General features: G+C 37.4%; 1 protein-coding gene across 4 annotated transcripts in view; it reads left to right on the forward strand.

Annotated features, from left to right (window-relative positions):
* Positions 1–17293, forward strand: part of SIM1 (SIM bHLH transcription factor 1) — a 53390-nt gene that overhangs the window by 21070 nt on the left and 15027 nt on the right. For all 4 annotated transcript variants that reach the window (XM_027694547.1, XM_027694539.1, XM_027694531.1 and 1 more), the window contains one exon: positions 15873–16038. In XM_027694547.1, coding sequence (XP_027550348.1) covers positions 15873–16038 — 166 coding nt within the window. The remainder of the gene's footprint in view (positions 1–15872; positions 16039–17293) is intronic.

A 17293-nucleotide genomic window follows, 5' to 3' on the forward strand; every position in this document is an offset into this window, starting at 1 on the left:
AAAGATTATTTCACAAATGACTGCCATATTGACAAATGTTTTACCAACAATGTGGTCAATGCAATTTAGAATAAATTAACCATTAATTGTATCTACACACTTCACCTTTGAATTATTATCACTATTCATAGCTTTGTGTACTACCAGATTTGAAATGATAAAGATAGCAAGGTACTCTCTTTATGTGTGATGGCTCAGACTTCAAAAGCAGTCCTTCCTGGAATATTGAGTAGGCTTTAAGGAAATTCGTGTTTCACACAGAAAAAAAGCTCTCCCCATATTTTGGACAGTTACGTATTTTCATAGCTTTTCATAGAAATCCTCTTTTTGTCCTCTCTCTAGGACATCAGGTCTCACATCTGTCTCTTCCTAGTCAATGGGAGAATCCAAAAATTTATTTCCACACCCATACGCCTACCTTTCTTGAGAATTTCTTTCAAACTGACCTAATTGGAATTGCCACATCGTTCTCTTCTTAGTCAAAGGTAGATATAGGTTATCTGGTATCTCCCAAGTGTGTGATGGAGTGTGAAGGATAGTGAATACACTGGGAAAGTTACTGCTTGCAGAAGTAATCCTGTTTATACTTTCTCATATCATTAGTGAAACTAGTTGTATGAACAAGCTTAGTCATCCAACATGTAATATTCAAGATAAGGCTTTGTAACTTTAACTGGATAATGTTTCGGTTTTTTTCTTTAGTAGTTGTAAATAGTAAATTTTCCCTGCTACTTTTCCTTTATATTTCTCTGTATTAATGGGAATTTTTGCCACTTGCTTAGTTGTGCACAGAACATTTTTTCTGTTCAGTCTGCAATGTACTTTTCCTCTGACTGCAAAGCCTACCATCATTCATGTAATTGGATTAGCAATGTAAATATATAGAGGAATTTTTTTAATAAATCAGAATGTTTGGGAAGCATATGCCTTGAAGAAAAAAATATAAAAGGATTCCTCTTGAAGTATAGCTCTTGCAGAAGAATCCTCTTGCAGTATTCTCTTTGTTCACCATTAGTTTTATTACAGACTTGTCTCCCAGGAACATTGTTTATGTATTTCTTGCAAACAGGAGACAGGCTTTTCCAGGTGTTCACAGTACATTTCTATAGTTTTTCTTTGTTCATGTAGGGACTTTCTTAGCTACCATTTGTTTAATTCACTCCAAATTTCTATGCTTGTATTTAAACCAGGTGACTGTAATGGCCAGGGCACTAAAACCAGAGCCCGGAGTCACTGTTCCTATGAAAAGTTTTATTTGTTAGAGAAAGGATAAAAGGACTGCAGCTCAGCCCCATGGAAAAAAACCCTCCAGTCATTAGTTTAAATGCATGCATGCTGAGACTCTCACATGGCACAAAATTCAAGATTGCAAAAAAGTGTCTTTATTCCTAGGAAGAAGGGTGACTTCAAATGCTTTCCAGTTCATCATTTGCCCGTTCTCTGTGCTGCCTTTGGAAACACTCTCCTCCCAAACACTGAGTTACAGATCTTGTAAAATGTTTGTCTGGGGTTGAGACACATTCAGCAGGGGCAGCAGCTGAAGCAATTACTATCTCCAGCTGTCTGCCTCAATTCACTGATGAAAGGTATAGGGCCTGCTCCAGGGACTCTTACTCCTAAAGCGCCACGGTTTATGGTCTAAGGTAAACTGCCACAGATTTTACTTTACATGGAAGCATTGGACTGTACACTGTAGCACAGCTGTTCTTGCTAGAGAGGTTGTTCACACTTTGTCCTTACTCTGCCCTTCTGCAGTCTGAATGGCATAAATGAGACTTGTGAACATCACTACAGCAGCTGGGCGCTTCAGTCCCTTTGGGGGTCAGTCGCAGTGGTCCTCCCTATGTGGCAGAGTGGGGGAGACAATAGACCATGGGGTTTAGAGTTATATTTACCGCTCTGTGATAGTTCAGAATGCTGAGGAGGAAGTTGAAAAAGTGGCTGCTGGTTTTACCACATCACGTTTGTAACTTGTCTGTGGACTGTGTTAGTAGCTGTGCAGAAGAGACAGGCCAAGCCGTCCACTATCAAAGGATTCCCTTGATGCTATCGCTCTCTTGATACTCTGCACAAAACCGGATGCAGAACTGGCTCCTGCTCTCATAACAGCACCAGTATGTTCCTTAAGCAGGCTTACAATTTTACTAGCTCTGCTTCTGTTTCCTCAATCTGTTGCATGTTTGCTCTTGTTGCTCTGTGCTGCATCTCAGTACTGCTGTCATTCCCACGTTGTTTCACTGTAATTATCAGAAGGTACAACAGGTGTGATACGTTACTAAACTGCTTCTGAAGCAAGATCTTGCCTTTACATTATGTTGTTCTTGCTAGTTTTTATTTGTACACACACAAATGTGACATTTTGACATGGCCTAAATTAAGTGTTAACAAATAAAACTCCTTTGTCCATTCAACAGTGACAAGTATCTGTTTAAAATCTAATTCTCTTCCCTCACCTCTCTTTTGTACTTTACAGTGTGGGCCAGGCTCCAGCACACATGTTCGTATTCAGTGGGTTACTTCAGAGGCAGCCCCTTTCACTTTGATGACACTATTTATGGAGGCAGGCACTGCTCTGTGTGAACAAGGGTATAGCGTCTGACCCTTCGAGATGGCTGAACTCTGGAATCAATCTCATGATCTTTAACACAGTTAGACAATTTATTCCTGTTCTTGTCTTTTGTTATGATCCACTTAGTGCAATTAGATTTCAGAAGTCCTGATTTACTAAAGCACTTGAGTGCATGTCAGGCTCTAAAAGTGCTTAGACATAACTTTCAGTACACGATAATATCCTAGTGAATTCAGTTTTGAAATACAAAAAAACCCTTAGACACACTCTTAGAAATGAGAATAGTCCTTGGCTTTGCCAAATAGAGATGACTTGAAGGACACATTTGTTACTGTGTTGAATTGGGACCTAATAAAGAACAGCCATAGTTTTTCAGCTACAGACCACTGTGTATAAATCTTGGGGGCAGCAATGTTGAAAATAAAAGCTATTATCTGCAGAAGTTTTAGCGCAGCTATGGAAACTCAAATGCCTGACTAATTAAAGTTTGGCTATATCCCTAGCATTGTACAGATATTTTGACATAACCTAGTGTGAAGACCTTTAAACCCATCCAGTATTCAATGTTCTTACATCTGTGCTGTCAGTGAGCAAGCGAACGTGCCCTGATGGCAGCCTGTTCTCAAGTAGCCTGTAGCTTTGATCGTCTCTGTACTATGGTTTGCAGCTCGTAGCCTGGGCTGCTGCTATAGAAAACTCTCCCTCTGACTTAAGCCCTGGCTAGCTAAAATCCACCCAAAGGCATTGCATGATATTTTTCTCTTGTTGTTTCCAAAGACTGTTTCATACACAGAACAAAATAATAACTCTTAATGACTGCTTCACGAGGCATATCTCAATAGAGTATTTGCTCAAATAGAGGCTGCTTTTGCATCCTCCCATTTGCAGCCAAACTTCTGAACAGTGTTGCCCAAAATAATTCTGTTGATCCTAAGCTGTTAGCAGGAGAGTTAAAGAAAACTTTTCACCTTCCAAAAGATAATCAGACTCCTTGGTGCTTTCTGGTCTATAAAAAAACAGCAATGGGGGTGGGGACATGGCTTCAGTCCAAAGAAAACCGCCTGCCTGCGTGACCATAACTGTGTAATATGGGAACATGCTATTAGGGCTTCCATGGGGATATTTAGTGAGTTCAAGAAAGCAATAAGGTAGAAGGTGCACAGCACCGTTTGCACAGGTGTGATACTCTGGAGTTGCTCTGTATGTGTTACAGAAGCGATCACCACAAGCACAGTAAATTTCACACATTGTGATATAGCGGACTTGTTGCATGAACCAAATCAAGTGTTCAGTTGCTTCAGCTGCAAATTGGCTGTAGTGTTGGTCCAAAGACAGTTGTAGGTTGGCAGTGGAGTTGATCTGCATGAATGCTGTGGACATTTTTATGGGAACAATAAAAGTGTCTCTGCTTAGTCAGAGACACTTCTAAGCATTCAGAAACCCTTGATGAATGTGCATGTGAAACAGTGACAACAGAATGACTAAAGCCAGCTAAGGCCTCTGCCTGTCCTAGTCAAAGCAATGACCGAGAAGACAAAGGTACTAGGCAGATGATAGATTTAGATTTCCAGAGAAGATGAAAGCTAGATGTTATTGTGTTTTATTACGTTATTTTTATTTATTTATTGAGAAATTTTAGATATTCCTATTAACTATTTTACTACCTATAATCATTTGACCCACTGGAGACTCATTCTTCCGTTTCATAAGCTGGATTTTAACATGGGCATGCATTTCTTGAACTGTGTATGTTAATGATGAATTGTTGTTAACCTAACCATCAAAAAAGTCTTTTGAATTTGATAGAAGACGTGGGGCAAGCAGTATTTTTGCAATAGATAGTGGTTTAACTTATTCTGTGGCCCAGAGAGTCTAGGTAGTGAAACAAGTTATCCTATATCAATTTTAACATTTAACGGACCCACTTAATAAATACAACCATGTATAATGTACACTTTGAGGAGACAAGATTAGTGATTACTAGGGAAGAATCAAATAAAATGGAGAATTATGTATTACCTTATGGCCTCATGATATTGTCCTTTCTTGCTATTTGTCTCCTGTTTCAACAACATCAAATTTTGTACATTGTATGTCTATCAAAGCTGGATGACCAAGGCGATATGAACAGAGACTTAGACCCAAGTGGCTAGTAATGTGGGTGCGATTTGGCTGCAGTAGAGATTTGGCTGTGCATGGGAAGGAGCTAAAAAGCAGTCTAACTCTTGTACAAAAATGAAATGAGAAAACAGGTATATTAATTTGTAAAAAACCCAAAAAGCCATTCTCACCAAAAAGCCAAAACTCCAGTGAGAGTCCGTGCCTGTCTTCCTCCCTTATCTTTAAAATTTAAGCAAAAGAGGGCTGAGTTGAAAAGTAGTTAAGTATTACATCATGCTTTTTTGGTAGATAATGGCACATTATGGCCCTCAGAGGCAAAGTGCTCTCCCTTGGCTAAACCTGAGAAACTTTAGACAAGCGAATCAGAAAGACTTTTGTTTTAGAAAAATATTGCTTCCTAAGAAAAGTGGAAGTCTTATGACAAGGAAGGACTAATCCAATGAAAGAGAAAGGGATCTACTGTAAATGGGATATCCTCACCAGAAAAAGTTCATGAATCCTTTTGTGCTCAACATGCCTCTTCACTGTGAGGAGCAGCTGATCAGAAAAAGAAGGCTGAAATGATGGGCAAGTACATTATGAGGCATGCAGATAGAAAATTTCCAAAGAGGAACAAATAGAATGAACAGTAAATAATTTTTCAAGCACAAATGTTTGTCTCCAACAAATTATTCCCAGATCCCAAAAGCTTATATGGAAAGTCATCACAGAAAAGCCAATTAATTTTTCAAGTATTAACCTTAGGATCTTAGGAACGTTGTCACAACAAATCTTTATTATGGGAAACATAGAGGAGTTGATAAAACCTGAAATATCACCAACTTAAGTTTTACAGTAAATTATTAAAAGTAATAACAGCAAATTGCCAGGACCACTCTTCACAGTTTCAAAGGAACTGAAGTACAAAAATGCTTAACTACTGTGGTATAGAGTGTAAGATAAGAACAGCTATACAGAATCAGACACATACTGGTAGTGACCATGGGAAATACTTTGGAAAGAGTTAAAAAATAGGAGAAGTATCCAGTACTTTCTCCCAGTCTTTGAGAAGTTCAAATGATTTCCTAGAAAGAGGTGAGATCTTTGAGAGTATTAGTTGTCAATGTTTTTTGGAGGTTTTTTTCCTCCACAAATTTACCTGTTTATTTTTTGAAACCCTGTGAGCTTTTGCCAAGGTTAAGTAAATGTAATAAGAAAGACCCTTTTTTTGGTGAAAGTGCCATCTTTTTTGTTTTGTTTTTTTTTTCATAGCTCCTATTTCTTCTGTTAGAAGAAGAAGTGAAAAACTGCTTCCTAATAATTTTCTCTATGTTGCTCATAATTTACCATTTGTTCTCCCAGTCACCTTTTTCAGCTTGAGAGTCCTTAATTGTTTCTCATATCGAGGCTGTTCTAAGCCCATCATCTTTGCTGTCCCACTCTAAACTTTTTCAGGTTTTCAGATAAGATGGTCAGAATATACAATATTTGAAATAGAGCATGAGGGGTTTATGTATAGTATGAGGTATAATCCTTATCTTTATAATCCTCATTTACTGCATAGTTATGCTGTGATATGCATTTTCTTACACACAGGGCAGTCTGTGTTATATCAGTGACCACTCTGCAACGTGATTCTTCTTACTTTTGTGAAACTTCTCAGTGTAAGTGGAGAATCATAGAGATTATAGGATTCTTCACCAAAACAGAGTTTAAGAACACTAGTTTTAGAAATAAAAATCTAAAACTAGGCTTTTAAGCCCCATAGAGAAGAGTGTTGTATATGTCCCTGATATCCTAGAGTCCATAGCTACATAAGTGTATTTTGTGAAATGAAACATCCAGATATAGGACTTTTATCCAATTTTGTGCCAACTTTTCAGTTACTTTTACAAAACATAGATCAGTCAAATCTTGAAAGCATCTTAGCTGGTTTTAGCCCTTGCCATGAGGGGACAGAACTAGTATAAGGCCTTTATCTCTGAAACAGTGCTTGGATTTAAAATGACAACATCCAAACCCCATGAAAATCATGAGGAGTTCCTGTTGGTTCTCCTTACTACATACCTTAATGTGCTGTAGAAATCCTTAGTCTTTAGAAACCTGTTAATTTTTAATCTCTGCCAAAAAATCATCAGGGTCCTCTCAAATCCTTTTGTCCAAGCATATCAAAGAGCTATCTAACGTGCTATTTCCAATATTTTCTGCTCAGTTAAGTACACAATAACAATGGTATTACATGTATTCAGTCAAATATTTTTATTCATAGAATACATCTCAAATTTATTTTAGCGGTTTAAATAAGTGAGTTTAATGTCTATTTAGTCAAGCATTACAGTAGTGAGGACTTAAGTAGATTAGAAATAAATGAATCCAATTAAAGAACACGTCTGTGAAATTTTATATGTCATTGGCATGAATGAGCTGTTTGAACAGCCACTGTAAAGAAATCATTAATGATTAACTATCTACCAGAGGTTTAATCAAGGATAAATGATATAGGATATAGTTAAAAATGTTTGCGTTGAATACATGGAGACTCTGAAATAATAAAAACATGTTTTGCATTAACAGTGACATGGGGACTGCCCTTGGGAAATGTATTTTTTGTTATCTGTGGTGATGTGCAGATGAGATGCAGCTCAGAGTTAGCTCAGTAATGTCAGCTATCGTGCATTGATATCATAGCAGGAGGTTGCTCCTTCCACCAAAAAGCTGAAGTTTAATAGGTGACACAGACAAAGATATTTCACGAAATAAGTGCTACCTACAATAGCATATAGTTATCTTCCTCTTCAGAGCTAATAATACAGCAAATGCAAAATGAGGAGCAGCTAAGCAAGCTGGGGCTGTTTAGCCCTGGAGAGGAGGCGGCTCAGGAGTGACCTTATCACTCTCTACAACTACTTGAAAGGAGGTTGTAGCCAGGTAGGGGTCACTCTCTTCTCCCAGGCAGCCAGCAACAGGATAAGAGGACACAGTCTTAAGCTGCACCAGGAGACGTTTAGGTTGGATATTAGGGAGAAGTTCTTCACAGAAAGGGTGATTGGGCATTGGAATGGGCTGCCCAGGGAGGTGGCTGAGTCACCACCCCTGAAGGTGTTTAAGAAAAGACTGGATGTGGCACTTAGTTCCATGGTCTGGTTGATAAAGTGGTGTTCAGTCACAGGTTGGACTCAATGACCTCAGAGGTCTTTTCTAACCTCGTTGATTCTGTGATTCTGTGAAAGTTAAAGTAAAGATTCTCAGAAGTGATCAATGCTGGCCTAAATTAAAAGTCCCCTTGGCTGCCTCAATGGTAAGCTCAGGCAAGTGCCAAATGCTTGCTAAAATCCCAGGATACATGATTCATCCTGTATGGCATCAGTAGTCTTTGGGAGGGTTGGGAATTGAATCCAGGTCACTTGGCTACCAGATTGGTGTCTTACCGGTGTCAGTGATATTCAAGGTATATTTTTTTAACACAGAAAAATATTAAGAATTCTGATATGGGAAAATCTACCCTTTATAAGAACAGTCTGTTGCATTGTTGTCAGTCTGGCTTTCTGCGAAATGGAAACCATTCTACAAGGATATGAAAGATCTTATGTTTATGTGACACTAATTCTTAAAGAGGTGCTCTCCACATGCACTTGCTGATGCACTGAGGTGACATTGGTTTTAATGGGCTGGTTGAAGGGAGTAGCTGGAAGAAAAGAAAATTAGAGTTTTTTAAGTCTCATTTAACAGGCCTTTTGTTTATTAAGAAATATTACCTTGAATATGCCAGTGAATTTAAAGTAATAAAACACCCAAATGATTACAAAGTCACCATAATAATTTAGTAAAGGCTGACGGTATGAACGTGATACATGGAATTTTGCAGGTAAAGTATTCTCAACTAGTTGAGAAAAAACAACCAAACAAAAAACCATAGCAGGCTCTGAGGCCATGTCCCTCTAAAACAATTTTCTTACTGTGAGGTAGATTCTAATATATAACATATTCTAACATATACAAACATTTATAAACTCCTGTCAAATATATTTCTCCTTTTAATTTGGCAAGAACTGAATATACATCAAACACGACATTTTTTAGGCAGTTGTTCTCCTAAACATCTTGCATTTGAAAGCAAGTACTCCCAATATAAATAAATGTTACAGAATTAAACTTAGGTCATCATATTTCATGAATTAAAGTATTTTTTTCAGTGCTATCTGTAACTAAAAATTATAATTAAATTTATATGTAATTAGCCTGGCATATCTTAGGCATTTTATTCACAAACAATAATAAGTTCCTGGTGCATATTTTCATCTAGCAAGTCTAATAAATAAAGGCAAATACAGAGTACAGAGATCTCCTTTTTGGAGCCAGAGATGGCTAGGCATGTGGTTTGGAATGAAAAACTGTACCTTCAGGCTGCTGAAAAATCTTCCACACCATGATTATCTAGAGGCCAGGAAGTTTTGTTTAACTTTGACTGGCAGGTAGATGACTGCATTCTGAGATGAGAAACGAATCAGGGAATATATAAAATTTATCTGACAGAAGTTTTCTAGAGGATATCCTCAGACATTTGTGTTAAATGACCTGTACAGTAAAATCTGTGCTTCAATTTTTCTGAATGAATCAAATAATTTAATGAACCTTCCCGGTTTGGATTGCTTCATGTTTAAAAGCAAATACAGAAACACAGTATCATGTAAGTGAATCTCATGAGAAGCTGTAAACTTTGACTCAACAAGATGTAAACAGCTACTGTTGCTTGTGCTATTTATGGAGATAAATGGGTGCCTGGAACTTAATGAAGGGATCCAATATACAGTACTCATACTTCTCCAAGTAGATGCAAGGTTTAACCATTACGTGTACTAATAATAAGCAACCACTTGAAAGAGTTCTGGAGGGTCTTTCCAATTACTTTGGTGACCAGTAGGTGAGGCCTATATGGGACTCTTCACTCAAGAAGTTTTAGAAAGGAGAGTTGCTAACATCATCCCGATAACTGATAGAACAGCTGAGACAGGGAGTACCTCTGAGGTTGCACAACTGTATGTCAGCATAGTTTCATAACAAGCAATGAAGTTCAACAGCTTTTTTCTCACTTTGTCCTGAAATTTAGCTTTCTGTATGAGCTAAGTGAAACCTACTTATTTTGACTGGTTCTGCAGGATGCTAAGGGGATTGCATATGCTTCTTCTGACAAATCTCGTGAGCAGATCGAGGCCTTTGTAAACATTTCTGAGACACATTGTACATGAACAGAGGACACAGCAGATGAGGAAATTGTCTGTTTTGTTGTACCATCTGCTGATTTAGAAAGCCATGAAGATGACAAACAGCCAGAATCTGTTCTCTTTTCATTCATCTGCTGAATGGTGCTCTGTTAGCATTGCATGAGCTGGAGTGTGGAAATGTTAAAAGCTGCAGGCATTGTTTAAAAGTAGAAGAACGATATATTGCAAGATTGTGGTCAGATATGCATGAGGAAGTGCCAGACTTTTATCACCTTCATGTCTGTTTTTAACTGAACTGCAATAACTCAGCAAAATAGACTGAACATTAATGACATTGACACCTTTGGTTTAATCTCACAATTTCTATTGCTAGACTGGCAGAAAATCTGACAAATATAATTTTTCTGATTTTTAGCTAAAAGAAGTGCAGACTGTGTATGACTTTTAATAGATTTTTCATGTAAAACTAGAGGAAATTAAGAACATATATCATGTATTCAATTGAAATAATAGTGCAGCCAATTATAAGTAAACCTTGTTTTCTTTTGTATGAACAATATTTTCTGCTTTGCTTGAGTCATGTGAATGATTGTATCAATGGAGTAGGAACCTGCTCCAGTAAGATCACCTTTTACTTTCAACTTGTACTTCATTAACTACTTTAATACATGTAAAGAATGACATAGGTCTAGATCCAGTGTTTATCAGGTTTAGGTGCTCCCATGATACCTTTTTTTTCATTATTTGCTGGGATTTCCAGTGACAGTATGATCACTGCATATTGTTCAATTGAAAGATACCTAAGCATAAGAGTTCCAGCTCTACTGATCTTTTGACTGCTGCTGGAGACAATGAACTGAAACACATTTCTAATCCATTGCTGTAACTCCATGTATGAAACCTGAATTTCTGTTAATCTTCTTTAAGGTGTCTAAATTTTGTGTCTTTTGAAGGAATTAAATACACTGTAAATATTTGCCTCTTTGTTGGTTATCTCAGTCAGTGTCTTCTCAGTCAGTGCAGGTGTAGCTTATTTTACCTTTCCGGAATGTAGTAGTATTAATGTAAAAAGATGCTTTTTCTTATGGCTTTTGCAGAATTTTCCCTGAGTTGAGCATTTTTCTGTTCTTTTCTGATGGTTTTCTTCTTGCTTTGAAGGTTATGCTGCTTATGACTGTGAATATATAAGATCTGTACTCCTGAGTCTGGTTGTCCCTCCTAAATACTTTTGGGATGAATCTGGATATTTATTCTTTACTAGTGGATGTCATTATTTTACTTCTTCCTCTGGATGCATCCTATTTAGCTGCTCTTTCTATTTGAAAGCATTTTTCAGGGCTTAAGTTCTCTTTTGTTCCATAGCCAACACTGTTTTTAAGTAGGGAGTCTCAATAGCTTGAAAACTATTTGTGCCTTTAGCTCTCTAATGTTAATGTCTAGTCTCTCTTTAGTTTTCAGATTTTGGTGATAGTAGTCCCAAATATAACCCAATTAATTGAAGAAAGAAAATTATAAAAAGGCCCAACTTGTCTGTATGTACTGTTTTGGTTTGTCTTGGGCCACACTGTGTCCACTGGGCCTCTATCACTATTTCCATTCTTTCCCAACATTATTTCTAGCAATGCTGACTCACCCTTTTCTCATATTTTTTCCTTCAAAAAGGCCACAGTGTCATGGTGAGCTCTAACCACATGCTTAGTCACTGTAGTTGTGAAAGCTTTGCTGTTTGCATAGAATTCAGGTTTTGTGGTGCTTTGATACTCCCTTACTGTTGTTTTTTTTATCTGTCTGCTAATGATTCATTATCTCTTCCTCAAACTTTGATTAGACAGACCGTTGTTACCATGTTTCATATAGTATATTTTGGCAATGGTGGTAGACAGAAAGTGTCTTCTAAAGCTGAATTGTGAGAACTCTTCACACAAGTGTTGCAGGTCCATCTGGCATCTCAGTGATGTGCAAACAGACTGGCTTCCTCTTCCAAACGTTTTGCTGCTTCAGCCTTTGTCCTTCACCACCTTTGCAGCTTACTGTAACTAGATCCCTTTAGTAAAGAGTGCTTTGTACTCAACTTTCAGATGCTTCAGTGCAGAGAAATGCAGTTGGTACAGCCATCGATCCTTGGTTCTTCATGGTGTACAAGTGGTACACCAATAAGTACTTTCAAAATTAGGCCCAGCTTCGTAAGGGGCATTGAAAGAGCCAGACACATGGCAGAGTGGAAACGCTTCTGGGAGTTAGATCTGAGAAGAAAATGGGAACCAGCATATTGTAGCAAGAGGATTTTACCCTTTGTCTTCTGATTTATTTTTGCTTACAGTGAAACATGGTAATCCAGTCTGTAGGTGCCTGGTACATTGACCATACTGGCCAGATTCTCATGTGGGGAGTGAGGGAGACAAGACAGAGGAAAAATAATACATTTTTTTAACCATATGCTACCAAAAGCATATGCCTCCGAGTTTTTTGAGGAGTCAAAGAGGACCTAGAATTTCCATCCAACTGTGGAAAGAATGGCTGTTTCCCATCATGAAAAGGTGGAGGTCTTCAATGTGTTTCTCTTAGCAAAGAAGCATCACTTTGGTCTTGTCTGGATTCAGTTTGATTCATCTGTTCTTCATTTAAGAACTAATTTCCTGTAGTTATTCTGATGTTTTATAGTGATGATAGTTGCATCAGAAAATGAGATAAATAGTAGATTGTCAGCAACATACTGTTAGCAATTGAACACATGCCATATCACTCTCTCTCTCAGCGGTCTCATGTAGATAGATGTAGATTGTATGGATCCCTGTGGGATCCTGAAGGTGAGGACCTTGGAGGAAGAGGCTCGTATCCACCACCTTTTTTTTTAATTACATGTAGAAAACAAGATGCAGTACTGCTGTTCGGCTAGGACTGTGTAATAGATGATTCAGGTGTTTACGAATAGAAATCTGGAGATTATAGTTCCATGGTTGGTGGAAGTTTTATAAATTCCTCCCGAAAGCTGTCAGAACTTCCATCTGTTGTTTGCGTATCACTGGGAGCCCTGCTTTCTCTAGTGCCTTGCCTTGCAGTGCGTACTCAAACATTTTCATTTCTTGGTGGAACATATTTTGCATTTGACATTGAGACCACTGGACTCTTTGACTCTTCCTCTGTGTTTTCTTTGCTTGCTTTTTTTCTTTTTTTTTAACTTCTGGTATTTATCTTGGCCATTTACTGATGGTGTTCTGGTGTGTATCTTGGTTATTCTGAAGGGCAACTGTGCTAGGACAGAGTTGAGAAGGTATTGAATCATGACTCAGTGATGCTAAAAAGTCCAGGTGTTTCATCTGCAAAGAGAGCAAGGATGTGTTCTTTTTCTAAGGAACTTTTCTTTTGGCAGCAAGAACTTCAGGTATTTTTCTTATTATCCTTTGTTTAATGATGCTACTGTCTAAGCAACTGCTTGTAAATACCAGCTTGTGGTGTTTATTCTAATATGTGGTGTTCTGGGACAATGACCCCTCACCATAATGATACCAAGGACCTACAAAAGTAATGTTGAAATGCATGTAAGTTTTCGGTCAGTCTGGTTTGACTGGGTTTTTATTTAGTTACCATGACCTAGAAGCATTGTAGAGTGTGCTCTCTATGTTTTGAATGCTCAGCCCTTACACAGATTGTAACAGCAGATAAGCAGTGTTAGAGTGACAGTCTGTGGTCTGAATATCAGGGTGGTATTTAGTCCAGTTTTTTAAAACTCTTTCACTGACAGGAGACAGCAGCAGACTGTTACAAGGTGGCATACGCCAGAGATGGGGAGCTAATAGCAGAAGCACAGAGCTATGGGTTCTCCAGCAAAAAGGGAGGTAAAATGGGTGGTAGGTTCAAAATTGAAAGACAACCTTGTCATACCCCCAAGTCTGTGAACAACTTATCTATTTAGTTTTGGTTAATTTTAGTTTCTGGAGGCAATATTTTCTGCATCTGGCACTGAGACTGCAGGACCCTCCTCTTATAATTAAGTAGTCAGGGGGAATGTGTTTATCATGATGAGACTGATAGTTTTTTCAGGACTATTGATAAAATCTCATGCTATTGTAGTGGTTAAATATGAAGATTATTGGACATCCTTTGTTTCTGATGTTTTGTATAACATAAAGAGAATTTGGTAGGAATCAATTATGGAGACAGATGCTTTGCTTTTCAAGCCAAAGTATCTGGATGAAAATTCCGGGAGTAACCACAGAAAAGATTAATGATTTCAAAATATGTGGATGGGCCGTACCTGTCAAATAAGCCAAAGTGCAGCCCCATATTCAGGTGCTTTCACTGCACACACGATATTGGAAAGGCAGGTATTATAGCAGAGACCTATCTCTATTAAAGCCAAAATTTGAAGAAATTACCTCATTAATAACTAATTTTGCATTACAAAGCATTATTTATACTTGACCAAGCTCTGTCTGCTTTGGACTGGAAACAATGTAGTCAGTGCACTTCTAATGTCACGGATTCACTTTCATGTGTTATGTATACACATAGTCAGCATTGCCAAAAAAATCCAAACCTATTCAACCAACAAGTTTGCTGCTTATCAGATGAAAAAAAATTATTGTAGAACTGGGATGAATTAATTTGTATATTCTGCAGGTTTATCTGAGCCTGCTCAAAGATTCATCCTATTTCACTTATTTCATTGATTTATCAAGTTATCCTTCTGCCCCTGACTTTTATCTGAAAACATTTCAGTGTACTAAGCTGTGAGATGCTCAGGTTGTGGTGCAGCTCCTTTTTAAAAAATGTTAGACTCTTATGGCTTACACATCAATATATGTGTGATTACAGAGCAAGATATTGTTGCTAAAGCTGGGTAAATTATTTATTAATATAAATCATTAAGTATGAAGTATGGGGTAATATGTGAATGAATGTTATTGCTTTGACTGCATAAGAGAAGCATTATTCTTCCCTTGTTCTCCTACTTCTCTACTGGTAACACAAAGAAAGAGAAAAATCATGAATCCTCCCTCTTTTCCTCCAGGTAGGTAGGTCAGGAAGAAGCTCTTGCTTTGCTCTCTTTTAATAAATCATTGTCAGAATAGATTCCGTATGACTACATGAAAGCTGGAGAGCTCATTTCTTACTCCCCCGGGTATCAGCAGACATGCAGATGTGTGCAGAGGGGTGCACTCCAATGCATATGCCCATGTTATGGTTAGTAAGATATTGTGAACAATGCCAGTTTTCCTTACTTTTACGTATTCATTAGAAAGTTTGAAGAATCTAACTGAACTTCACAAGCTCCCCATAGAAAACCTCTAGTATTTTGTGAGAGATGGACAGAATATTTAAATCACAAGATTTGTATTTATTTAGCTGCTTTCTCTGACTGGTAAACTGGTATAAAAAATTCTGAATGGAGGAATAAACACTCACAAGACTAATAGAAGAAACAAAATTTCAAAAATTTACACCAATTGCCCAAAACCTCAGAAACAATGAAAAATATGGCCTTAAAGATCAAGTGTTTTCCATTAAAAAAAATATGTTATTCAATTTAGTTAGTCAGCTGTGTAGGCTGTTACGTGCACCCCACATACACACATGTGAAAACATACACACATACAATTATGTGGTAAGTTTGCAGTTGTATGGTTAAAAGAGTTTTGAGGAAAATGTATTCTATTAACTGCTTAGCTATGTGGCTAATGTAGAACTGTAATATAAATCTCAGAAATATCCATCCCATTGGCTTTTTATTATTGCAGAAAGTAGATCAGGATGATAACAGCTGGATGCAAAAAGCAATCATATTTTCCGTATAAATATGGTGTTATTGTTTAGTAAGCTATACTCCATAAATGTATTAGGGGGATATACTGGCTTGCCCTGGATTGTTTTATTCTTTTTCCTGAAAAATATCTTTTGTTTCCACCCCCCACTTAGAAGGAAGGAATGTTTTCCATTAAGTTATGAAGTGAGTTTGTTTTTCACTTTTGCCTTTTATATAGGGATACTGAATATAAAGGACTACAGCTCTCCCTGGATCAGGTCACTGCTACCAAGCCGGCATTCTCATATGCAAATTCAACTCCAACCATAACGGATAACAGGAAGGGAAGCAAATCTCGCCTCTCGAACACAAAGTCAAAATCAAGGACATCACCATATCCACAGGTAGCTGTCTTTGAAATAAGAAATTAAATCTTGTATATCTTGATTTTGCCTTCTATTTTGCACAAGTAACTTGAATGGGCCAAAGAACATGTTTCTTAAAGGGAATAAAGGACCGCAGGTTGTAAGATCTTGAGGTAGGAATATGTTTCTTTAAACTGTTTCTAAAAATCTGGAAACATTTATGTTTCAGCATGCATAATAAATCATCATCAACAACAATAGCAACACAGGGCTCAGAGTTAATGAGGAGCGGACAGAAGGACCAAATGAAAATGTTGGTTTTGAAATACTTGGTTTGAGAGGACTATGAGTCTTGCCATTTGAGAAAGCTTGCTTTTTCTTACTTACTCTTTATTAATTCCAACATATCTAAAAGCTGCCAGATGTTTGACAGCAGTTTAATACTGAAATCTTGGTCAAAAGGAGTGAGTTTTGAGAAGGGAAAGCAGCCAGCTAACTTGCTGACTGGAAAAAGAAAGCTTTTCTATGTACAAAGCTTTGAAAGGAAGGAAACACTAGGAGGTGGTCATTGGCATCAGTAGACTTTAATTTCCCAGATTGGGTCTGTGAACTGAAGCTTACCCAATACATTTATGCAACTGGATTCTGCAGGCAATGCCACAGCACTTACATACTTAACGTTGTCAAACTTTTAGCTCAAATACATCTGTTTGTTAATATAACCATGATGTTTACTAATGATACAAGTCTTACTGCCCTTATGCCTCCACACAGTGGATATAAATGTATGCGTTCATAATGTAACATTGAAGAGCTATGTATTTTTAAAGAGCCCAGGTCAATATTTAACTGATAATGACCTCAATGATTACAGTTTCTCTGTAGGTACAGTGTTTTCTAAAATGACCTCGAAGAGTGTATAATGGGAGCCCAAATGTCTACATCACTTCCTTGTTTTCTTTCTTTTTCCCCCTCAAAAGTACCAAGGGTAAGGATTTAAATTAAATGACACCTGCTTTTGGAAAAGGGAATATTTAATGATATGAATTCACACTCCTAATTTTAAGAATCTAATTTTATCTGAGGTTGTTATATCACATTTGTTCATATACATTTCTGTGGGTTGTTAAAAAAGCCTTTTTTTGAATGCACTACACCAAACAATTGTAATCAAACTGTTTCAAAGAATTGTGGATGATACCAACAAATAATTCTAAATTAGATTTTTAGAGTACCTTTGATTTACTGAAATTACTCTTCATCTCCCCTTATACAGTCCTTTCCAAAGTACTCA

Source organism: Neopelma chrysocephalum, unplaced genomic scaffold, assembly GCF_003984885.1.
Source record: "Neopelma chrysocephalum unplaced genomic scaffold, ASM398488v2 Primary Assembly neopelma1_23b, whole genome shotgun sequence".
Lineage (NCBI taxonomy): Eukaryota > Metazoa > Chordata > Aves > Passeriformes > Pipridae > Neopelma > Neopelma chrysocephalum.